Source organism: Scyliorhinus torazame, chromosome 10 (assembly GCF_047496885.1).
Source record: "Scyliorhinus torazame isolate Kashiwa2021f chromosome 10, sScyTor2.1, whole genome shotgun sequence".
NCBI classification, from domain to species: Eukaryota; Metazoa; Chordata; class Chondrichthyes; order Carcharhiniformes; family Scyliorhinidae; genus Scyliorhinus; species Scyliorhinus torazame.
Window position 1 is genome coordinate 220,027,512 of NC_092716.1, and position 26,738 is coordinate 220,054,249.

General features: G+C 48.4%; 1 protein-coding gene across 1 annotated transcript in view; it reads right to left on the minus strand.

Moving 5' to 3' along the window:
- Positions 1-26,738, minus strand: part of LOC140384586 (protein inscuteable homolog) — a 517,726-nt gene that overhangs the window by 20,065 nt on the left and 470,923 nt on the right. The window contains exon 9 of the mRNA XM_072466414.1: positions 7,369-7,547. Within this exon, the coding sequence (XP_072322515.1) occupies positions 7,369-7,547 (179 nt within the window). The remainder of the gene's footprint in view (positions 1-7,368; positions 7,548-26,738) is intronic.

Consider the following 26,738-nt stretch of genomic DNA (forward strand, 5'->3'; position numbering starts at 1 on the left):
AGGGGGAGCTGCTGATAAACGTTACCTCACCACTCACTCCAGGCAACACACAAGCACGGCAGTGCACAGACCTTCGACTCGCTTTTGTAACGCTGACCTGACCAGGCTTCTCGGCACTGTGGATGCGAGTCTGGACATCCTTTTCCCCCGAGCGAGTCGGAGGACCAGCAAGGTCACCAATGCCACATGGGAGGCAGTGGCAGCGACTGTCAGTGCGGGCAGCATGATCAGCAGAACCAGCGCCCGATGTCGAAAGAAGACCAACGACCTCCACTGAGCTGCAAGGGCAACTTACCACCTCTCTCCTGGCATCAGTTTCACCTGCTACCCCTCAAATACCCAACCCCCAACCCACAAATCACTGGCTAACACCTCGCTCACTCCACACATCTGATCTTTGTGTGCTTGTTCCTCAGCACTGGCACCCACCAGCACAACCCCTTCATATCCAGTTGCAGTGCCCACACATGCCACCTGCTATAGACCTCCCTGATCCATCAAGCGCGCAGCTCATAAAACCCTCTCTTTGTTCCCACAGGCGAAGATGGGGGGTTGAGTAGCAGAGATCCGAGTCCTCACTCCGAGTGGAGATCGCGGGGTGATTGAGGAGAGAGCAGTCTCCGAAAGCGAGGTTGGCCTGTGCTGCAGAGGTGAGGATCCATTGCCCCTTAACCCAGATGACCTGTCTCAAGTGAGTTGTTCATGTCACTGACCACATGTCCATTCTCTCGCAGGATCTCTGTCTAATGGGGCCGGGCATTCCAGAGTCATCCCCGCCCTGCCACCCAAGAGGACAGCTCCGAGTAGACCATAGTCGAGGCGTCACACCTATCACCCCCACATTCCAACAGTGCAGAGGCACACCTTGGTGACATGAGTGGTCAGGCTTCTGGGGCACAATCTGGTAAACACCACACAATTCCTGATGCACATCAGGTGGAGGCAGGAATATTTAAGAGAGTCGGTAGTCGGAGGTCTGCTGGATCCCAGAACTGCGTCAGATGCCCAGACTCTGGACAAGGTTAGCCCAGAGCTGATTAGATGCTAGGACATGGCTGTGAGATTCAACAGCGCATGTCAGCGACATTCCAGAGAGTGCATAGCCAATTTGAGGATTCCCAAATTCCACGAGCACAGGAGATGATGCCTGCAATCCATGGCACCAAGACCAACACTGTTACGATCGCGACCGCAGTGGAAAACCTGGAGCACAATGTCAGCATCTTGAGTGGCGACGTCCAAGGCATGGCTCAGTCTGTGATGACCCTGCCTGAGGGCCTTGACATCATGTCCCAGTCGCTGAGGAACAATTGCCATACACAGGTGGACATTACTGAGGCACTCCAGAGCATGTCCCAGTTGATGAAGGACATATCGCAGTAGCAGGAGGACATCGCCAAGGCACTGCAGAGCATAGCCCAGTCACTGAGGACCATCGCTGTGGTCATCGACAGGAAGCACTGGAGGCCAACCCAGGGCTTGCCGCCAAGGAGTTGACGGCAGCCTCCAGTTCTACTGAATCCCCCCCCCCCCGCCCCCTCTGCTGGCACCGGCACATCTCAGGGGCAGCGGTCAGAACACGGTGGCACGGCAAGGCCTCATTCTATGAGAATCTGGTGAAGGTGAGGGCCTCCCTGGTCCTCCAGCCATGCAAGCCCTCAAGTTCCAGGCCTCCAGAGGACATCGGCCAAGGACATCAAAGGCCACAGGGCACGAAAAGCAGCAGGCTGCCTCCACTTCGAATGTGCATTCTGGGGATACATCTAGATGCAGCAGTAGACCATGGAAGATCAAGAAGATTAAGGATTACTGATTGGGCATGGGGGGTGGAGTGGCAGGGCGGCACTATCTGCAGCTCGGGGGAATGGAAATGTCAAATGTTCACAATTTAAAATTGTTACACCTGATTACATGCAAAGCCTCTGCCACGTTAGTTTTCACAGGGGGTCTGCCACCACTCATGTTGATCTCTGCACTACGCCCCCCCCCCCCCCCAGACACAGTGGTCCAAGATCAAATGTTGCCAATGCAGACCCCATTCAGAGGATGGGTGTGAGCGTGCTGTTAGCAGAAAGAGAGAAGTCATTTGGCATAAACTGAGGAGCACCAGAGCTAACCTCACAGTGATTTATCATCAACTCTCCTGCCTGTAACATTGACCCAATAACAGTGCCGACACAGGTTCATTGCCCAGAGATAACGTGTCACAGACCCTGGGGGGTGGGGGGGGGGGGGGGGGGTGGAAAAGAATACTCAGATGGGGGAATGGGCGTGAAGGAGGGGAATGGGCGAGGAAGGAGGGGAATGGGGGAAGGGGGTGAATGGATGGGGAGGAGGAAGGAACGGAATGGGGGGGAGAAGGGGGTGAGCTGACGGGCAAAACCTCGTCCTATGAGAATCTGATGAGGATAAGGGTCTCCCGGGTTCCACCCAGCATACCGGACCCTCCCCACCGCCTGTCCTCTATCCTCTGCTCCTCCTGCGGGTCCTCCCCAGATGAAGCCGCATGTCTCTCCTCCTCCTCAAGCATGTTACTCCGGTGCTGTGTCAAGTTGTGGAGGGCACAGTAGAACACCACAAAGCGGGAGACCCTCTGTGGGGTGTACTGCAGTGCACCACCAGAATGGTCCAAGCATCGGACCAGCATTTTGAGCAGTCCGATGCACCGCTCAATGACAGCATGAGTGGCAACATGGGCCTTGTTATACCGGGGGTGGGATTCTCCTTCGGCCGACGGCGAAATTGTAACGGCAATTGGGCGAAGAATCGGTTCCAACGTGAAAATCGCGGCAGCCGCCGATTTGAACCAAATCGCAATTCCCCGTCACCTTGACAGTGGCGTCAATGCATTCCGGAATGCAGGTACAGTAAACACTGTTTACATATAATTAGGGGGCCCGACCCGTAATTCTCCAGAGCCTCCGCGATTCTCCGCCTCCAATGGTCCGAGTTCCCGATGGCGCGGTTCACTTGTGCTTTCAAAAATCATGAAACCGACATGGTGGCTGCTGAGGGAGAGAGAGGGGATACAGAAAGTGTCCAACATCGCCATAGTTTGCTGGCAGTTGTACCGCTGGCCATGGGGGACTTCTTCCAGTGCTGGGGGGATAGCGAAGTTGGCCAGGAGGTGGGTTGTGGGGCTAGGGTGGACGGGCACGGAAAACCTTTGCCAAAGCTGGCAAAGCAGCCATGCAGCTGCGCACGCCGCTGACTGCACAGTGTGAACCTAGGGACACGGGTCATATAGGTGTCCCCCCCAGGCGACCCCCTGGGTGCCCTCTGGCCCCAGCCGACCCATCAGTGGGCACGCCCCAGTGCAACCAGTGCCATCTTGTTGGCTGGGATGAATGTTTCTGCGCACTGTAATGTATATGTGCTGCTGCAGCTTGTCAGCCTCCCAAGTGTCAATCACTGAGCCGACGAATCCCGCACCGTTTTTCATTGGAATCGACTGTGTTCCATGTGGCGCCGGTGCTACCCCCTCCACAGTAGGGGAATCGGTCCAGGTGTGGTGCCAGTTTTTCTGTCATGAAAGTCCACAAATTCTGCATTGGCCTCAACACTTAGGGCTGGATTCTCCGATTTTGAGACTATATCTGGAGCATGTGTCCAGTATTACGACCAAAAAGTCGGTGCTGCCCCTGCACCGCCCGGTGGGGGGCTAGCAGCCGCGCCACGTAAAGCCCCCGAATGGTCTGATATGTCCAGCTGCAATTTGGTGATCAGCTGAAGGTGATAGTTTTAAACACATCTCCTTTCCCACTGAAGCAGACATACTTTTTTTTCGTTATCAATGCCATTAACGTTCATGTTGCTGAACAACATTAAGCAGTTATTCAGCATTTTTAACATGGAAAATATTCCAAGCTGCTTCACAAAGGCATTGGGAAAAAAAATAGAAGCACAGAATTCCTACAGTGCAGAAAGGCCATTCGGCCCATCGAGTCTGCATTAACCATCTGAGAGAGCACCTTATCCAGGGCCACTCCCCCAACCTTTCCCCACTTAACCTACACATCTTTGGGCACCAAGGGGCAATTCCTGCATGGCCAATCCACCTAACCTGCACATCTTTGGACTGTGGGAGCAAACTCGAGCACCCGGAGGAAACCCATGCAAACATGAGGAGAAAGTGCAAACTCCACACTGACAGTCACCCACATCTGGAATTGAACCTGGGAACCTGTGAGGCAGCATGCCTCAAAAGCTGACCAAAGAGACGGCTTTCAAGATGAAGTATAGGTAGAGAAGCAGAAAAGATAGAGTCAATTGCAGAGCATGAGGCCTATAGGCATGGTCTCCAAAGCTTGGGGTGAAAGGAGACATAATTAGATGAGGCAAAAAAAATCAGGTTTGGAGGAGGATGGGATTGGAGAGCTGGAGCAGATTATGGAGGTAGGCAGGGCACTGTTTGGTTTGGTCTTAAATAATGGCAGGAAGGTTGTAGAATTATCAGCGTGGGAAAGAGTCAACTGCATGGTTCAAGCACGTTGTGAGTTTATCAATGTTTAACTCACGGAAGTTAAGATTGGATGACAGACCAATAGTTTGATGATAAGATATATTTAAATTAAAATCTTTATTATATTGATAGATAATCAGAATTACTCAGACTTGGGGCTGTAGATGATAGGCAACAAGAATGCTATCCAATGAGTAAACAATACCGAATAAATACTGTCGGGAGCTACATGAAGCCATGAGGCAGTGCTGAGGAAGTGTTTCATTGTCAGCGGTGCCAAATGATACATTAAACCTGCCACCCCAGAGCACAGTGGATGCTGGGACAGTGAGTAAGTTTAAGGAGGAGTTAGACAGATATTTAATTGGTAAAGGGTTGAAAGGTTAAGGAGAACGGGCAGCACGCTGGAGTTATGGCCAGGATGACATCAGCCATGATCGAATGGTGGAGCAGACTCAATGGGTCAAATGGCCTAATTCTGCTCCTATATCTTATGAACTTATGTCTGTCTGGTCTGGAGGTTTAAGTGGTTGCAACAAAAATACCAACGCATTATTTAAAGAAGAGCATGGGTTTCTCCCAGTGATTCTGGTTGGCATTCCTCCCTCAACCAATTCTCACACAAAGAGATTCAGTGGCCGTTAAGCTCATTGCTATTTGTGGAATCTTGCTGGTTGGAAAATGGCTACTCAAATAACAATGGTCGCCACATTCAGAATGAATCATTTTAAATTATGCTTTTTGAATTATTTATCAGGATTAAGATAAGATACAATATAAGTACAAGACAATTTTCCCATGGTGATGTGGTCCGGAACAAAAGATTTTTATATATAGAAGGGCTTGATCTGTGATTTCTAGACCATCAGCTACATGTATGAATGCACTCCATGTTTCAATTTTAGCTTCTTTATGCTGTAATTATTAACAAATATATAATTTATATAAAATTTCTTCAGTCAGATCTGCAAAGATAGAAACCCTTGAGGTTTATTTACAAAATCCTTGCATCTTGAATTCAAGATCATTAAAAAGCTCACAAAATATTTTTTACCACAGCAGTGATCAACTAATAGAGCTGTACCCCTCTATCTGTTCTCATTAAATGCTTCACACAACATTTAATAATCAGCAGTTAATTCCATATATAGTGAATTCTCAATAAATGCAAAAAACAGGAAACATTAGGCTTGGATAAACTTGTTCTTTGGCCCACCTGTCCAAAGTAATTATTCTGAAAATTCCTGCATCGAAGTAAGGAAAGTCTTTAATTTCGATATTATGGATCAAAAAAAAGCAGCAGAAGATACGATTACAAAAAATCTTGTTCACAAACACTCAAAGACTCCTGAGGCCATCTTTGACCATTTCCTCACCCAACCTACAAATACCCGAGAAATTCTGGGATGATTTTTTTCTCCCCCTAAAGTGCTGAGAACTGTGCACCCAATATTCTCAGTAAAGGCCAAGAACACGGTCTCACCACAAGTATCATCAGCCTTTAGCCAACAATACAAAGCTGTCTACAATGGATATTAACTTTGAAAGAGGATACGAAAAGACATGATGGCACAAAGAAGATCAGTGTCGCCATTTTAGTGAGAGAATTACCGACCTCACAGGAACAAAGGCTCAAATCGACTCCCTCTAAACTAAACTACCATTGAAATGGAAAAGCAAGAATTTGTACAGCTCGACTTCCAAAAGGTTAGCGATGCCTTAATTCTGATCTGTAGACTGCACTGTTGCTGAAAATTGGCTTTGCTGAGCAATGTGCCACAAAGTGAGGGAAAGCTTCTGATTTTTATCCCTTTTGGCTATTTAGCCCTTTAGATCAACAATAGGTCCCTGATGTAGATTTCATTCTGCTGCAGGAAACATTGACTCCTTTGAACTGTTCTTCTTTGTAAGTTAACATGGCCAATATTTGGCAGGGCAGGATTCACTGGTTTTCCAGTGCTAGAGGGCTGCTGCTTGTGCAAATCCCCCAGATTCACAGCAGGCCATCACTCCTCAACTTACCACTCAAGTCTATTCTGTTTTCTTTCAAAGTATTTGAATCGCATAGTTGGTATGACTCTCACTTCATCAATAACGTCATAATTCCATCGGGATAATAATGTTGCAGCATTATAACCAAAAAAGGCAGCATTTCCACAGCACAAAAGAAAAATAGGACCAGAAGACATAGGAGCAGAATTAGGCCATTTGGCCCATCAAGTTTGCTCCGCCATTCAATCATGATGCATATGTTTTTCATCCCCATTTTCCTGCCTGCTCCCCATAACCCCTGATCCCCTAATTAATTAAGAACCTATCTATCTCTGTCTTAAGGACAGTCAGTGACTTGGCCTCCACTACAGCAATGTGTCCCACAGATTCACCACCCTCTGGCTAAAGAAATTCCTCCTCATCTCAGCTTTAACAGATCATCCCTTCAGTCTGAGGCTGTGTCCTCGGGTCCTAGTGTCTCCTACTAGTGGAAACATCCACTTGAGACCAAATGATATGTCGATTTTTAAAGTACTGCCCTATTATTAAAACAGATGGAAGGAGTACAAATTCGAATAATGTGAATTCAATTCAGTGATTCCAAAATGTGCTTTCGTGCATATGTATCTGTGTTATGAAAATGAGGGAGGGAAAAACATTTACAAACTTTTTTTTAGTCCATTTGACAATGGCTGCACTATTGATACCGTTTCCAGTCTGGAGTCAAAGCTAAAGTCTCCACACCATATATTTAAATTTGCAGAAACAAATGAAATTAATTTTCAGAAGTGAATTTTCATGCACATTTTTGTTGGTTCATATTCTACCTTTAGCTCTTTAATGAGAATAAGGCTTCAAATACATTCCATTTTTCCATGTATGATACGATCAATGCTCAATCTAAAGGCAGTAACCTGATCTTTGGAGTAAGGAGTGTCAACTCTCTGTGGGTCACGACAGGCTTCGATAAGAATTTTAGTTGCATTCAGCTGCAGCAATATCTCACAGGCCATTGAATCAAAGAAAGTGATGTTGGCGAGAGCAGCGGAAGCCAGCAGGAATACTTCACTCGATGAGGCATCTTTACATAAATCTATGAGAAAAGAATAAATGTTTTATATAATTACAGGAGACTTCAATGGAAGAAAATACACCTTTTCCATTTCATACTTATCCAATTTCAAAAGAAAATAGTTGTGCACGCTTATTACACTAGTTCTGTTTTTTGCCGTAACATTTAAATTAAATAGTACATCTAACACGAAAATGTATTACTTTATACTGCCAAAAGCCTCCTAAGTTTTGTATTTTTAAAAATATTATATTAAAAGCTTCATGCAGAACTGTTAGAAAAACACATAATACAGATTAACATTGATTGCGCTATTCACATTATTTTGTCTTCCACATTTCTGAGATTTCTTGTTAAGTAGATGCTTTGGAAATAGGATTTAGCACTATGCAGTTGGTAAGTAAAGCACCTGGGGATTTATGCAATCACTAAGCTAGCAATAAGTTATTTTAAAAATTCTTCCAGGACAAGTGATAATCCCAGCAGAGAAGGATGTGGCTGTGTGACAGCTGGGGGTTTATTAGTACAGTAAATTACTGTAAAATGTGGGATTAATGCATACTAATTTAAAATACTAATTGAAATATTTTGTATTCTATTATTTCTCTTCCCAAACTGGGAGATTTGGCTCACGCAAGAACAACTCTTTGACAAATAATGCCATCTGCAGGAATATTACAAGTTTTACCCTGTCCAACAATTCTGCTGAAGAATGGTTCTCTCTATTGGGGTGAAAGTTTGTCTTGTTGGAAGACTGCAAGATGTCTTTGTGGAAATAGTTACACAGGCTGCAGTTCAGCCAACGCGTTGCACCCGACACGGAGCAGGGTGCAACAGGGGAATCCCGCAAGAGCCCCAAATTGGGATCCTCGCGAGGCACAAAATCTCATGTGAGTCACGTGGCTCACTCCGCCTGGAGCGATCTGGATCACGCCCTCACTGGGTATGATCCAGATAATGATATATAAATGAAATATTAGGCTTATTTAAATACTCGGATCCCACTGTCACCCGGCAGCCAGGAGTCAACGGCCGCGCCTGTGAGACCTCGACAGGGCACCGTTTAGCACTGGTTTCCACAAACATTGACCAGGAGTGAAAGCACATCGGGCAGGGGCGGGGGGTTCTTGCAGGCCATTAGAGGTCATGGACAGTGCAGTACCCTGGCACTCCCTCTGGCACCTGGGCACCTTGGCAATGCCAGCCTGGTGCCCCGGCAATGCCAACCTGCACTGCCAGGTTGACTGTGTGGCACTACCAGAGTGCCAGTGACAACATGCCCGGGTGCCAGATTGGCACTGCCAGAGGTCGGGCCTTCCCCACTAGACGGGGATGAGGGGAGGTTCCAGGGGCCTGGAGAAGGATGGGGGGGGGGGCAGTGAGCTTGGGGTCCAGAAAGTGGGGGAGGGCCTAAAAGGGTGTGTGCAGAGAATGGGGCTGTGTGCAGGAAATTAACTAAAGTTTGGCCTTGGCGGGGAGAAACTCCCCGCGACCCAAAAACTGGGAAAGTACCGATGCGGTACTTCGGCCGCCGAGAAACACCTGATAAAAATCCGCCCAAAACCGGACTTAGTTTGAAGTCCACTGAACTGCGCCTATAGTCACTGCAGATCGTCCTGTGTTTGAATGAGCAGTGTAAAACTAAACCTAATTCTGCACTAATTGGTGCTTATTTGGCAATTTCACTCAAAGATTGGTGTGGGAAATGGAAACACGTCACACTGCAACAGTAAAGTCCTCTCTGATGTTGGAGTGCAGACACGTTGCCGGAGCAATGTAGAGGATGCTTGGCTGTAGATCTAAAATTGGCTGCGAATAATTGGGTTGAAATTTATGGCCCACCTTCAGGCCAGGCTGTTAGACTGGGGTGGGGGGGGGAGTTGCAGCAGAGACTGTCAAATTGGGACCATGCCTTGGAGCTGGTCCCACCACTTACTTACCCCCCCCCCCCCCCCCCACCGCAACTGCAATTTTACCAGCAATGGGGAGTTGTCAGGAGGCCTATAAGTGCCAGTTAATGCCCACTTTAAGGGCCTCTTACCTTCATCGCAGAGTTTTAAACCATGCCAGGTGACTTGAACTACCGATTTTGGTAGGGGTACTTCCAGTGTCCAGACTGGCAGTGCCAAGTTACCCAGGTGGCATCATGCCCATGCCAGGTATAGCGCCCGGAGTACCCTGCTCTTATGAGGTGGGGTGCAGAGGGCTTGATGACTGCCTTATTGGTAAGTTGTGGTATTAGGGAGTCTGGGGGCCACAGTGGGGCATCATGTTAGTGCGGGAAATGGCACTAAGTGCGGCCTTGGCGGGGCGTTCCTCGCCGAGGCCCAGAGATGAAGCAAAGTCCCCTTTAATAGCGGGGTGGCTCTCGGCGCTACCAGCTCTGGGAAATACCTGGCTAAACACACTTGACACGGGACTCTGTTTCATTTCCTTTCAATCGCGCCCAAAGTCACAGAAGGAAACATTAAGAGACCTCTCGAATGGTTGGTCAAAAAGGTAAATTAGAAGAAGTGTATGAAAGAAGGAGAAAATGAGAGCAGGAGAGGTGGAGGGAGGTAATTCCAGAGTTTAGAGGCTAGACAGTTGATGGTACAGGTGCCAATGAAATGTACTCAATGTCCCGTCATCCACTGAAATCTGGGGTAGTGAATTCCACAGATTCACAACCCACTGAGAGAAGTAATTTCTCCTCATCTCTGTTTGAAATCTGCTACCCCTTAGCTTAAAACTATGATCTCTCATTCAAGATTGCCCTACAAGAGGAAGCATTTGCTCTACATCTACTTTGTCAGTCCCATTTATCATCTTATTTACCTTAACTAGGCGAACTAGTAACAAGAATTACTTTATTCAATTGCTCTCATTACAACCATAGCACTGCTGTACATGAGGAAAGCCTCTGTACTCAGAACTCTAATGCCACTAAAAGTAGCAGAAGTTGTGCCAGTCTTTATGATGGATACATCAGAGATCTATAAATTTTCAGCAATTGCAAAAAAATTGATAATTTTCTTAGCTTCGCAAATATCCTTTAGTCTACATAATGTTACCTTAATAAAACATTTTTTTTTTCGATACATTTAGAGTACCCAGTTATTTTTTTTTCCAATTAAGGGGCAATTTAGCGTGGCCAATCCACCTAACCTGCACATCTTTGGGTTGTGGGGGTGAGACCCACGCCGACACTGGGAGAATGTGCAAACTCACATGAACAGTGACCCGGGGCCGGGATCGAACCCAGGTTCTCAGCGCCGTGAGGCAGCAGAGCTAACCATCCCGCCCTTAGTAAAATTATCTTTGATAATCAATTGAGGAGAGAAATGAGGAGGAAATGATATGATTGAATGACCTGTGGATAAAAATGTTTGGAAAATATAGATAGAATTGAAAATGCTCTTTAATCAGTATGAGCTGATCTTTCTGCAAAATTATGTTTGTGTTAGCGAAAATGATATTGATTGTCTGGAACCAGGTGCCACTGCGCATCCTGGAATAGATTCCCCCAGTGTTAGATTGGCAGACAGAGATCAAGTTCAAACAGGAGAAAAAACTCACAGAGACAAAGACATGCTAGCAAGGATTAAAGAAAAAGTCCTCCTAGTTGAAGGCTGAGTGACAGAAGACAGGAGAGACAGGAAGAGTGTTTGAGTTTACAAATGAACTGGGTAAGACTGAAATTTAAAAGATAGACATTCTAAGCAAGTGCAGGGGTTGAAATAGAGTTGCGCAATATTAGTATTTGATTCCAATTTCTGTTATTTTTACAAAGCTGCGAACCCAGCGAACATAAACTGTCAAAACGGCAGACAAAGGAGATTCATAAATATATTATAAAATCAAGAGTAATATACAGGAAGGAAGACAGTTGTAAACATGAAGTACTGGGATTAAGAAGTGACCATGGTAGAACGTCTGAAGGTAGATGTTTTAAAAAATTGTTATTCACCTTTCTGGATGTTGTTTCAATCATGCATCTGCTTGTGATTTGATGCTTTAGTTTAATACACTATGCCTTGAGTGGCAGTAAAAATGCTCACAACTGTCAGTATCGATACAGTAAAGCAGTTGGCAACCACAGTTCTGTGCAAAATTAATGGCCAGGCTTCACTCGTTTTAAACATCCTCTCAGTAGTTAAAAGAAAAGAATCAGAATCATTAACATTGCAAACATATTGACCTGGAAATCGATTGTGGTTGCTTTGGGGGATGGGCAGGATATTCACTGCCCATACCTGTTCACTGGGGTTGAAGGACCTGGTGAAAGTGGCAGGTTTTTACCATGCGTTAGTGTGGAGAAATTAGGTGGTTCTGACATTATTTAAAGGAAATCACTAACTCTTAAAAGTGGGGAACTCAAAAGCTGGCCACAGCTGGAAAGGTTCATACGGATGCAAAATTGTAACAAATCCAGGCCATAAATTGACAATACAACTCTCCATGACCAGCGCAGGGAAAACATGAGCGTGGAAGATGTCACGGAACCTGCCTTGCTACCACTGTTCCCAGTGACGTTTGCCAGTGACATGTTTATTTCCTGGAGCAAATGGACACTCAGGGTAATGAGGCATTGCAGGAATAATGGACCATGCTTTTTGAATACAGCTCTACCAGAAGCCACATTTTAGCGATACATGTTAAGGTCACAACAACATTGACCTTTGTTTGTCTATGGCTCATTTCAGATGCCTGTAGGAAAAGAATTCTGGCATCAGCCAGGCATCCATGTTGCATTGTCTGTTTCAGGTAGTGACTGCTCCCGTCAGAACAGGTCAATGTATTTGTTTCTATTGGACAGCCCAGCAGCAACGGTATAGTCAAAAATAACTGCATCTAAGACCAAGATTTCCAAATGATCAGTAAGGTCATGAATTGTATACACCTAGCAAAGAGATTATCTGCATGCAAGGAAACATTTGCTGTAGTATTCTATCAACATATATATGTCCATAATTCCAACTAAAAAATCATTGCTCATTGTTTGAATGCACTTCCAAAGAGTTGGAAAGGAAGAATAGGGAAATGGTTATTTTATTTTTTTAAATCGCACTGTAATTGCTGTTTTTTTGCCAATGTGAGTTCTTTAAGGAAAAGTACCAGTGGGAGATGCAATGCTTGCCTTTGCTCTATACCTTGACTACATTTTCACAATGCCACACACGACTAAGGAGAAGCAACAGCATCTTCCTAGCTTGCAGGACAATCAAAATATTACTATTGTGAGCAATATTACCACATAGAGATAAGCAGCAAGATTAATACAGATGCTTGGCTTCATAAAAATGTGTTGCATCCAGATAAATGATCAGTAATTATTGACAGAGAAAATTATAGAAATGATACATCAGACATTAATTTCCATCATACAAGTTTCACACTCAAATTCCTGTCTGATTTCTAAAACGCTGTAAAGAGATTAGAGACTGAGGCCGTGATTTTCACCAGAAGTCCTATTTTCAGCATGGAAGGGGAAACAGCAGGGTGCACTGTAGCACACTGGTTAGCATTATTGCTTCACAGCGCCAGGGTCCCAGGTTTGATTCCTGGCTTGTGTCCCTGTGTGGAATCTGCACATTTTCCCCCTGTCTGCGTGGGTTTCCTCCTTGTGCTCTGGTTTCCTCCTACAAGTCCCGAAAGCCATGCTTGTTAGATGAATTGGACATTCTGAATTCTCCCTCTGTGTACCCGAACAGGCGCCGGAGTGTGGCGACGAGGGCCTTTTCACAGTAACTTCATTGCAGTAATAAAAATTATTTAAAAACTAAATGAAGACCCACATATCACAATTTTCTTGCTGGGTTAGGCTCAACGTACACATCAGCCATATATAATGTCAATTAAGTTTCAATATGCATTTAGTATGCAAGTCGAAACCTAATTTGCGACTGCCAGTTCCTCAGACCTTCCACAAACAATGAGCAGCCATTTCCAGCAACATACCAGCTGCTGTAAGAAAACAAAAAGTCCACTTATACCATTTCAAAGTGCTTGCAATATTCATAGAGGGCGCTATCTAACCAAATTCGTAAAGGGTGCGATATATCCGAATTCGTGGTGGCGATCGAGAATTACCAGTGTTTCCTGACAGCAGAATCGACAAGGCCATCACTGGTATTTAACGTTAATTGCTCCACCTAACGAGCGCCCACTGAGTTCACATCACAAATGGCTGTCCCGCCGGCTGATTCGCCATGACTCTGCTCGGCAGCCCCCCGTTAACGAGGGGGAGCAGCACTTAAACCGATCCCGCAGAGTAAACCCCACACAGCAGGCAGCCATGCCACCAAACAGACCAGCTCCAAGAATTGGAGATGAAGATCTGGACAGACTATTGGACACGGTGGAGTCAAACCAGGAAACCCTGTTCCCCCGAGGTGCTGGGCGGGTCAGCTGCAGGGGAGCCAGTGCTGCCAGGGAGAAAGCGGCAGCGGTCATCAGCGTGGGGAACGTGACTAGGGGGACCGCCACACAGTTCCGCAAAATGCTAAATTACCTCCACCAGGCCACACGAGTGAATTGGCATTGGCCCCCAGCACTGGTTCCACCTGTCACCCCCCCCTCAAAACAACATTGCGCCTGGCACCGCCAAAGCCCATCACCACCCCACCCCATCCATACCCAACACTGGTCCGACACCTGGCCCACCATGCCCCCATACCACTCAACTCCCCATGCAGCCCCCCCCCCACATGCCTCCCTCCCCCAGTGCATGAAGCATGTGGGTCATGATGCCCTCTCTGCGTCCCCGCAGGAGAAACTGGCCCATAACAGACAGGTGAAGGCCTAAACGGGTGACGGGCTGTCAGACATCAGAGTCCTCATCCACTACGAGGTATGGACCTTGGCAATTGTAGGGATGGCTGAGGACAGATCGGTCATCAATGTTGAGATTTGCCTGCGATGCAGAGGTGAGTAACCACTGACCCCCACCCAGATGACCGGTCACACGTCAGCATGTTTATCCTTCCCTCGAATGACCGCATGTCCATTCTCCCACAGGATCTCCAACCGATGGCGCGGTCCATCCGGAGTGCTCCCCCCCCCCCCCGATACCCACCAAGAGAACATCTCGGAGGAGAGTTCCGAGGATGCCACCATAATAGTAGCGCCTTGACTGTCAACCCATCCTCAACCAGTGCAGGGACACAAACCTCGGTGGGCCACATTAGTGGTCAGGCTTCTGGGGCACATTTTGGTGCGCATCACACAGTTACAGATGTACATCAGGTGGAGGCAGGAACAGCAGTCGGAGGCCAGGTCTACCAGGAACTGATGCAGTTGTTAGTGTGCTGCTGAGAGATTCAGAGGGGGATATCAGCAACATTCCAGCAGCTGCACAGCCAATTGGAGGAGTCTCAAAGGCTGTGGGCACAGGGATAGCGCCGGCAATGTGTGGAATTGAGGCCGGCAGTGTTAATGTGGTGATCACAATGGAGAGCCGGGAGCACGACGTAAGCCACATTAGTAAGCGTGACTCAGTCAGTGACGGCCATGGCTGAGTGCCTTGGCAGCATGTCCCTGTCACTCATGGATCTTGCCGGGTTGCTGTGGAGCCAGCACCGCAATGGGAGCCTCTGCAGGGTCCAAAATATAATTGAACTTGTACATATCTGTAAAGATTTGGAGAAGGTCGTCATGATATGCAAACATGCAACCAATGAACACTCAGAATAGAACACAACCAATGGGCAGTCAGGACACTCAGCGGTGGCATCACCACAAGGGGGCATGACATAAACACTATAAAAGGGATGAGGCACTCACACCCTGCCTCTTTCCACAGACAGACATCTGGAGAGTTAGACAGGGTTGATCAGCAGCATCACACCCCAGCACGTGGCTTAGAGCAAGCTGGTACAGTTAGACTGAGTTACTACAGTTAGATTAGCAGAGAGTCAAACTCATTTGAGAGCTGCGTTAACAGTTCAATGAACACGTTGACCTCATTTCAGAGTCTGGAGTATCCTTCAGTTAAGACTGCATCAAGGAGCAGCCTGTGTTATCCGAAGCAGCATAACACAACATGATACCAGGAGTGACTGTTCAATCTATTTAGTTCTACTCAGCAAGATCCATGACAACCAGCTACTGAATACAGGCACAATGGATACACCAGCTACTGAATACAGGCTCCTCATCAGCTCAGGACCACCGGCAATCTTAGTGCCAACTGGCAATCATTCAAGCAGAAATTTCAACTATACGTGGAAGCATCCGACCTCAATGGCGCAACCGATGCTCGGAAGATAGCTCTTCTACTCACCACTGCGGGTGACCATGCGATAGAGATCCTCAATTCCTTTCACCTTTCCGAAGGGCAGACAAAACAAAGTACCAAACCATCCTGGACAAATTCGACAGCCACTGTGAGGTGGACACCAACAAAATCTTCGAGCGCTACATCTTCAAGCAGAGAATGCAAGGTAAAGATGAATCCTTCAACTCCTATCTAACTAACCTTAGACTGCTAGCGCAATCCTGCAACATTGGTGATATCACGGACTCCATGATCAGAGACCAAATCGTTTTTGGAGTCCACTCTGATCCTCTGCGAGAGCAATTGGTGAAAATCAAGCACATGACCCTGCCAGTCGCGATTGAAATGTGTACTGTGCATGAGCACTCTAAAAATCGCTATTCACAGTACAACAATGGCAGAACGTGAAAAACAAGCCTCCCACGAGGTGGAGTGTGTTCAGGCCATCTCCCGGATGCAGCGCCTCCACATTGACGAAAGCGGCCATTTCACACGCTCTTCCCGGGGCCCGACGCATGCGCAATGCAATCGGGAACACGAAGTGGCCGAAAACCACACTGCGCAGGTGCAGACATCCGAGAACTGCACCGCGCATGCGCAACGACGCACTGAGCGCCATGACGCCGACGTCATGACGTGTGCGAACTATGGCACCGCCCATTTTTTTTAAAACTGCCCTGCAAGAGGCAAACGCTGTTTAAACTGTGGGAAACCAAACCACTATGCAGCCCTGTGCAGATCTGCACCACCAGTCAGGAGCCAGCGCTCCCAATTCTGATAGCGGCGCATCAGAAGTGTGCAACACCGAATGCATGACTATGATCCAGGCAGTGCGACGGATCCAGATGATGAATACCTGGACAACACTTTGTAGCCACCTAAATTGGCCAACTTCCGATTGAAAATGGCGAACAGCAAAGGCTGATGGGAAAGTCAGCCAACATAGACAGAAACCAGCAGGTGCAGGTTTGCTGTGTATTTAACTCTGCAAATGGCCAGACAACATCGATACCAGCGACCATCAGCATAACAATGTAGCAGCCATCTACATACTGATGAGCAATCCCCAGGAACAATAAGTAACATTTTGGACACACAAAGCAAAGCCAGACTCCCCGGCGCCAGCAGGAGCCAACACAAAGGAGGTGAACAAGCACCTCAAGACCACCCATCGATCAGGGAACCGCTCCAGTATTGGAGAAATCGAACCAAGCGATTGGGACAAAGTTGAATCACTTGGGACCAGGTACAGGGTCCGCCCCGAAAGGCGGGAAGCCCCTGGGAACTATAAGAGTTAAGCCCCAAGTTCAAATCTCGCTCTTCACCTCTTCGTCCTGCCCGGGTCACCCAGCAACACGAACTAACATTGACCGTTACCGGTGCAGTGACCGCCGACAGAAGTATGTCTTAATTCAACGCTCGCTACGAGATAGGCGCTCCTGCCTAGCAATCCGTACCAACTTCGAATCCCACAGCCTCAGAACCCGAACGAAAGGCCATTTGTTCCCCAGACCTGGCGGGCCAGTCCGAAGTTAAGTATAGGCCTGTTAGTTGTAGAAGTAGCTTAGACGTAGAATTTGTGCATGAGTAGCGATTACTGTGTATAATAAATGTGCTTTGATTTGAATCTTACTAATCGGTGTATTGGGTCATTGATCATTACTCGGACCTGAACCTCGTGGCGGTATCATAAAGATACCTGGCGACTCGAGAGCAAAGGTAATAAAACAGAGCAATTGAACCAACGGAAAGTTAGCAACATTATTTAGCGACTCTAGTGGGACCTAATCTAGAAGTGGCATAACCACTCTGGGAGAACCCAAGAATTTGAATTAGAGATCCAATTGGGAACAGAAAACCACAAGCGTTCAAGCAGTTCTGGTCAATGCTCATTATTCGGAAGTGTGTGTATGCATGCGTAACTAACAGGGCGATAAGGTAAAACTGATAGAATTTTTTGTTGCGACAAAACTGTCGGGAGTTTGTATTTCGGAAAGTAGCGAAAGCCGTACCCGTACTTACAGCACCGCCTTAATACCCCTGTCCCAAATTTGAAGAGCAGCATTCGGATAGGAAAGATGGCAATGCAGGCAATGCAACGCCTCATGAACCCTGAGGAATTTGCGGTCGCAGCGACCAGCAGCAGTAGAGTGGGACAATGTCCCATTTGGGAGGAAGAAATCAGGAAGTACCTCAAAGGGAAAGGATGGCCCCTTTGGAGCGAATTCTGTGACAACGAGGAATCAGGCACCGGGAGTATAGGACATACTTGGTGGGAGAACCTGAGCGAGATCCACAAAAAGAGCTTAGGGAAAGCTCGCAAGCCGATGGCAATCGTGTCCTGCTTGGCACAGTTGCAAGGCACAGAGGAGGTTGTTAGGACGCTCCGGAAAGAAGTAGAAGGCATACATCGGATGAGTAAGGTCGATGTAAGCGAGGTAGAAAAAGAGAACTTAGAATTGAGAAGGAAGTTGGCAGCAAAAGACGGAGAGGTGGAGGATGCAAAAGGGCACACCAGTCTTGTCTGGCGCACTTAAGCAGCTTCCAGTCCCAATATGAAAAGGCCTATCAGGACACACGACGTGCAGTCCTGGTACGTGAAGAAACAGAGAAGCAGGTATAAGCATTGCAGAGGCAGTGTAGTTACCTGAAGGCAGCGTTAAGAACACTCCAAGCTGCCACCACGGAGCAAAGACAAAGCTCACTAGACCACGCAAAGTGCCGGAAGCAGATTGCAGAGCTGCAATCTCTGCTTTCAGTCCAAACGGATTCCAGGAAACCTTTGGAGAAAAATTAGATAAGGAAGACGGCCCTGATTGGGAAGAATTAAACGAGACAGCGCAGAGATATGTTCAGGGAACATGTGCGCAGGGAAAGCCACAAAAGAGGAAAGCGCCCCAACTCCCCACAGAGCAGGGTTCAGGCTCCAATGAACCCAGTCACCACCCACCGCACTGCCACATCGAACGATGCGGAATTTCTATATTCCACCCCCTTAACAGTGACCCAATTACGGGACGCGTGCGATAAGATCACACCGTTCCTCCCCACCTCAGCCCCCCACCATTTCTTTGCCAGGGTAAAGCAGCAGGCGACCATATACGGCCTGGATGAGCGAGAGCATGTAAAGCTCACAGTTTTAAGTTTAGATCCTTCAGTCGCAGCAGCCCTTCCCGACCCACAGAACGTAGGAGGAGGCACCCTTGCAGAAATGCATACCGCGATCCTGGATGCGATCGGGTATAACGGATTATGGGCAGCACGGTAGCATTGTGGATAGCACAATTGCCTCACTGCTCCAGGGTCCCAGGTTCGATTCCGGCTTGGGTCACTGTCTGTGCGGAGTCTGCACATCCTCCCCGTGTGTGCGTGGGTTTCCTCCGGGTGCTCCGGTTTCCTCCCACAGTCCAAAGATGTGCAGGTTAGGTGGATTGGCCATAATAAATTGCCCTTAGTGTTGGGTGAAGTTACTGGGTTATGGGGATAGGGTGGAGGTGTTGACCTTGGGTAGGGTGCTCTTTCCAAGAGCCGGTGCAGACTCGATGGGCCGAGTGGCCTCATTCTGCACTGTAAATTCTATGATAACCGGGGTGACCCTGTAGATGGCCTCAACAAATGCAGGCAAAAGAAATCCGAGCACCCCACAGCATTTGCTGGATGCCTGTGGATCTACTTTGCAGCAGTCGTTGGAGACATAGACCGTGCCCATTTGTCCCCTTATCTCCCATGCCACAGAAACAGGACAAAAAGCTTGCGCCAATTATGATCCCTCAGAGGAGGCTCATAACGAGAAGTGGGTAGTGAAAAGATTGTCCCGCACCTGGGAGCAATCTGTACAAAGCAAACCCGCAGTTAAAAATCCTGAGGAAAAGCAGGCCGATGCAGATATACAGGCAGTTACAACACACCAGAACCCCGCATGGGTAAATGAAGGAAAGAACAGCCCTCCACAAAAGTCACAGGAGTGTTACAACTGTGGACAGTTGGGACACTTTGCAAGAGAGTGCAATGCTCCTAGAAAACCACAGAGAGCCCAGCAGACGGGCACTCTGAGTAAGAAAAAGACTGAGCCCATTCATAATGTTAGCACCTGTTCAGATCAGACGGACCTGACCGGAATGGACTGATGGTGTACGGACTCCCCCAGTTGGGTCTGCGACACCCTTTGGGATAGGTCCGGACGACCGGTAGTTGCAGCGAAAATTCAGGGACAGCCCATCGAGTTTCTCTGGGACACAGGAGGGTCCCACACCACAATAAATTCCTCCACCCTGTTTCAAAAGGACACGTGGCCCACTACAGCCACTATCACCCTCAGCAACTTTACAGGCCACTCACAGCAGGGACACATCACAGCCCCTGTACCCATTCAAATCGGCAACATTACCACCAAGCACCCCGTGGTTTTAGTTGACCTGCCCCACACAGCAGAACACATTCTGGGAATCGACTTCATGAATTCCCACAACTTATCATTTGATCCAGTCAACCAGTGTGTCTGGAAAATGGAAAAGTCTGCAAGAGCCCCTGCAACGCTCAACATAGGAGAATACGCGAACAAAATTAGCGCAGTGGGTGAATTTTGGTTCAGCCCGACCACACTTAGTACGGACAAGCAGGTTAGGGCAGTTCTGCAAAAGAACAGGGCGGCATTCGCGACCCACAAACACGACTGTGGCCGGATGACTGGCTCTGTACAGATCACAGGACCTGACCCTAGACCCCCAAAACAATATGGATTTCCCCAAGAGGCAGAGGGAGAAATCACAAAAGTAATTGAAAGCTTATTAGAGCAGGGCGTACTTAGGTCAGTAGCCTCCACTAATAATGCCCCGATTTGGCCAGTGAGAAAGCCCAATGGATCATGGTGACTGACCATCAATTACCGGGAACTCAACAAAGTCACCCCCGCAGCAGCCCCCATAGTAGCAACAAGTCCCTCAAGCAGGGACTCAATTCCTGATACTTCACGGTTTTGGACGTCAGTAATGGATTCTGGTCCATTCCATTGGCAAAGGCGTGCCAGTACAAATTTGCCTTCACTTTTCAAAATCAGCAGTACACGTGGACATGCCTGCCACAAGGATTCCACAACTCCCCCTCCATTGTCCACCGACAGCTGGCAAATGGTTCAGCCAAATTCTCTCGCCCCGAATGTCTGGTTCAGTACGTAGACGACCTACGACTGCAGACAGACACCAAGGAAGAGCACATTGAGCTTCTGTCCGAACTCCTGGAACTCTTACACTCAATTGGTTGTAAAGTTAACCCCAAAAGGCCCAGATTTTGGAAGATATATTTGGGAACAATTATCACACATGGTAAACGCGAGATCGAGCATAAAAGGATTGACTCGATTGCTAAATTGCCCCTTCCCCAGAACGTTTCAGCCCTCCGGTCATTTTTAGGACTGGTTGGCTACTGCCGAAACCACATTGATGGTTTCGCCAGCAAGGCAGTACCCCTCTCAGACCTCCTAAAGAAAGGAGCCCCCTGGGAATGGCTTCCGCAGCATACGGATGCTGTGGATGCGTTGAAGCAATCACGCATAGCAGCCCCCGCACTACAAGTTCCAGACCCGCTTTCCCCTTACGCTATAGAGGTAGCAACCACAGACCGCCAGACCCGCCACAGACCCGCCACAGACCCTTTCGGCCTCCAGAATTTTAGATGCTGTGGAGCAGGGATTTTCAGCCTGTGAGAGGCACCTGCTCGCAGTATTTTGGGCAGTTCAGTATTTTTCGTACATTACCGGACTGAACCCCATCACAATCCTCACAAAACACCCCCCCACCCAACTTTTACTGGACGGACGACTCAAGGACGGTACAGTCAGTCAAATAAGAGCAGCCAGATGGACCCTTCTCTTGCAGGGACGGGACATCACTGTGAAACGGACAAAGACCCACACTTTTTTAGCCGACAACTTACAGTACCCACCCCCCATGAATGTGAAATTATCTCTCCACACCACAACACAGGCCCCTTTATTGCTAAAACACCCCCCAGAAAGATAGGTAGTTCCACCCAGAGCCCCAGCACACAGACACGTGTGAGCCCATAAGGATATATGTGGATGGATCTTCCACAGTACTGGATGGGAAGCGCATAACAGGTTGCGGTATATATGTTGAGGACGCGCAGGGACGCACCCTAGAAGAAATAGCAATAAGACCTCCAGGACAGTTAGGCGCGCAGGCAGCAGAGCTTGCGGCCATCGCATATATAGTGGAACACCCAGATTCCTTCCCCAGCCCAGCTGACCTCAACTCGGACAGCCTCTATGTCTGCAACAGCCTCACGGAATTCCTGCCCCTGTGGAAAGCAAGAGGATTTGTTTCCGCAGACGGACCCCCCCCCCTTCAGCCCCAATACTCCGTCACATTTTAGAAAGAGCACAGAACAAAGTTCGAAGTCACCATCGTTCCTCCCTCCCTGGAAATGTAAAAGCCGACGCACTGGCTAAGGCAGGTTCCAGGCACGGATATTTTTGGACACTCCCCGAAAGCGCACCAGTGAATGCAGTTCAGGTCTCACAGACTAGGATCGAGGACCTAGTGGAGGCCCAGAAGCAGGACAGCAAATCTCAGGGAGATTTTAAAAGCAAAATATCCAGCACCCTACGAGAAATTGAAAAATGCACTGACCACACATGACGGTGTGGTGTTAAAAGACACCCTTTATGTGGTTCCTGAACAGGACAGGAATCAACTGATTTGTTTGTTCCATGACGGTCATGGACATCAGGGAATCGATCCCACTACAGAGCCCACCTCAAGCAGCTTTGTTGGTGGCCGAATTTAAAGGACGATGTAAATCACTGCACCGAGAATTGTCTTATCTGTGCCCAGAATAATCCGGACAGATACGCCAAAAAGGCTCAACTCAGTCACACCTGACCCGTTAATGGCCCCTGGACTAACCTCCAGATTGATTTTATAGGACCATTGCCCCCTTGCAGGAATGGTTATAAGTATGTACTCGTGGTGATAGACACGTTTACAAAATGGGTGGAAGCATTCCCATCCAGGACAAACACGGCAAAGACCACAGCCAAAATTTTGACCCACCACATCTTTACAAGATGGGGACCCCCCCGCAGCATTGAATCCGACCAAGGTTCCCATTTTACAGGACGTGTCATGCAGAACGTCCTCACGATATTTGGCATCACCCAAAAATTCCACATAGCATACCACCCACAGTCAAGTGGTATCGTGGAGCGCATGAATCGGACCCTAAAATTCACCCTCAGAAAAATGGTCCAGCAAAACAACACCACTTGGGACTCAGTCCTCCCCTTTGCGCTGATGTTTTTGCGTAATACAGTTTCAACTTCTACAGGTTACACCCCACACACCCTCATAACCGGACGCCCCATGAAAGGCACAGAATTTTTATTAGGTTTAGATTTGACCAGCCCCGAAGTGACGGCCCTCACACACGAGAAAGCAGTAGGGCAATTAGTGGCTAATGTTAAAACGGCTCAGCTAGCAACCGCAGTGAAATTGGGCACAAGAAAGAAACAGAGCAAGGCCTGTTTCGATAAGTCACTGCATGCGACTGAGTTCAGTGTAGGACAGCAAGTCATGCTCTCCGTATACAACCCCAGCACATTCCAGGCAGTACGACGATTCCAGATGATGAGTACCTGGACAACACTTACCGAGTGGGCATTATTATGAAGTGCGAATATGCCACACCGGGCACATCGCGAGTCTAATCAATCCTGGCCGTGGATTCTAAGGATGAATGGCATGCAGTGATGAAGGTCAACCACTGTCCCATCCAGTTAAAACTGGCCTCCGCCAACCTGATTTCGCAGGTGGACTTCAAGAGAATCAAGAAGCCCCCCACAATCCTTCCAGCTGCCTGCAAACTCCTGGACTACAATGGAAACGCAATCAAGGCACTGGGGTCCTGCTATCTGCAGGTGTCCAGCCGACACACACAAGCAAGCTTACGCTTCGAGATTGTTAAACCAGACAGGGAATCCCTGCTAGGCGCGCACGCCTGCAAGCAACTGAACCTCATTCAAAGTGTCTACACCACAACGCCGTCCCATTCGGATCTTCAGGCCAGCATCGACGACATCCTAACCCAGTACCCAGATGTATTTAGCGGGATGGGCACGCTGCCGTACGAATACAAGATTCTACTGCGGCCTGATGCCAAGCCAGTGATCCACGCACCACGACATGGCCCTGCTCCACTGAGAGAGCGCCTGAAGGTAGATCTCACGCGTCTACAACAAAAAGGCATAATTTCCAAGGTCACTGAACCAACCGACTGGGTGAGCTCGATCGTTTGTGTAAAGAAGCCTTCAGGGAACCTACGCATCTGCATTGACCCCAAGGATCTAAACAAAAACATTATGCGAGAACATTACCCCATCCCGAAGAGGGAAGAAATCACGAATGAGATGGCACACGCGCGCTTCTTCACTAACTTGTATGCATCCCAAGGATTTTGGCAAATCCTACTTGAAGAATCCAGCAGAAGGCTCTGCACCTTCAACACGCCTTTTGGAAGATTCTGCTACAACCGAATGCAATTTTGCATCATCTCGGCATCAGAGATTTTCCATCGCGTCATGGAACAGATGATGGAGGTAATAGAAGAGGTTTGTTTCTACATTGACGATATCATAATCTGGTCCACAACCCCAGAGGAACATGTGTCGCGACTCAAGAAAGTATTCCGATGCATACATGAACATGGCCTCAAGCTAAACAGGTCCAAGTGCTGTTTTGGGACATCCACGCTGAAGTTCCTGGGCGATCCGATTTCGCAACACGGTGTGCGCCCGGTCACAGACAAAATTAAAACCATTGAGGCAATGAAAGTCCCCGAGGACAAGAAGGCAGTATGGCGCTTCCTGGCAATGGTCAATTTCCTTGGCAAGTTCAAGCCGAATTTGGCCACACACACCACGTCCCGACGCAACCTGGTGAAAAAATCAACCGCCTTTGAGTGGAAGGCGGAGCACCGAACAGAGTGGCTGGAGCTGAAAACCAAGCTCACCACTGCACCCGTCCTTGCATTCTTTGACCCAGACCGAGAGCCCAAAATATCCACAGATGCGAGTCAGGATGGCATTGGGGCGGTGTTGCTTCAAAGAGACAACACGTCATCCTGGTTACCAGTGGCATATGCGTCACGGGCAATGACACCCGCTGAGACCAGATATGCGCAGATTGAGGAGTGTTTCGGTCTTCTCACCGGCATCCTCAAATTTCATGATTATGTCTACGGCTTGCCAACATTTACTGTTGAGACGCATCATAGGCCTCTGGTCCACATCATCCAAAAGGACCTGAACGGACTTCCGGTTGCGGCGATGCGGAGCTAAGCCGCACATTTCGGCAGCTCCCGCTCACGGCATGGCATCCCAAACACCGCCATGAGCGACAATGGCCCGTTGTTCCATAGTCGAGAATGGTCCACGTTTGCCAAGAGCTCCAATTTCAGGCATGTCACCTCCAGTCCGCACTATCCACAGTCCAATGGCAATGTCAAAAAAGGAGTGCACATTGTTAAGCAGCTCATTCTCAAGGCCTCGGACTCCGCTTCCGACATACACCTTGCACTACTTGCGTACCGGGTGACTCCCTTGTCCACTGGCATGTCGCCAGCTCAACTGCTGATGAACAGGGACCTGCAGACGACGCTTCCAGCCATACACCTGCCCAACCTTGATCACCTCCCAGTGCTGCAGAAGATGCAGCAGCATCGCGACAGCCAGAAGCAGGGCTATGACGCACATGCCATTGATCTGGACGTGCTATCCCCGTCAGTCACGGTCAGGATCAAGATACCGGATGGTGGGTGGTTTGCGCTGGCTGTCATTGTTCGACAGGCCGCGCCCAGATCCTATGCCATATGTATGGCTGATGGCTCCATTGTGCCATCACGTTACGTGGACCGGCAGTGGTTCCCTCCCAGTGCACACACCCACCCTCTGGTTCCGGGGGTGTCAACTCTTGGGCGTTTGGATGCTGCCTTTTACCTCTTGTGGTGTTGCAGTCTCTGGTGTTCAGGTAGAGTGTCCAGGCCTCACTGGTTGGGGTGCTAGCAATAACTCTCACCTGAAACATGGCTCGTCTAACCACAAGAATGTACTTTGGGGCTGTGAAGTGCTCACATTACCACGATTGCCAATTCCCTATTAGCAATATCCTTCAGCTGTGCGCCCGGAGGCTGCCATGATCAGTGGGGGTTATTGATGCCGGGGGGACATGGAGTAGTAGCTGGAGCTGCCCCTGTGATAGGTACAGACAATCCAGTGGGTTGCACAGTGGACCCGCAGGCTCTGGGACACCCACCCACTAATAGGAATCCACCCCCTCCCCGATCGAGGCCATTACCCCCCCTTGGGGTCTCCCCACCACTCACCCCTCAAGCACTGGGGCAGAATGTCCGCGGGCTCACCATCCAGGTTCGAAGAGGGCTACTCACCTCCTCAGATCCCCACAGCAGCTACTCCGTCAGCTTCACCTTTTTAAAAAGGTGTACTAATCAGTGGCCATGTGACCACTTGCTGGGGAGGCGGTTAGATCACGGGAGACCGTTAGATAGGGAGTCACTCCCGTTAATGGTATGGACATTGGCTTTAATTGGTGATTATTGGTTTCTCACCATGAGCGGCGGGATCCTGATCTCGTGAACAGAAGCGGGACGGTTAGTTCGGAGAATGCAACACAGCCGGCAAATCACGAATGTTGTCAACTCAAAAGGCAATGGACTTTTTTTTGTCCTCTGGCAATTGCAGAATCTTTAGCAGGGACAACAATAAAGCAGGAAGGAAATAATCTGGTATTGTTCAGGCAACAATAATGCTTTCCAGTAAATGTATTCAATTCCATTAAATGATTTTCACTCAGCTAATTGCCTTGAATGTATTTCCGTTTGGCCAAAGAAAACAGATACATTTTTACAACACGAGTTGATTAAAT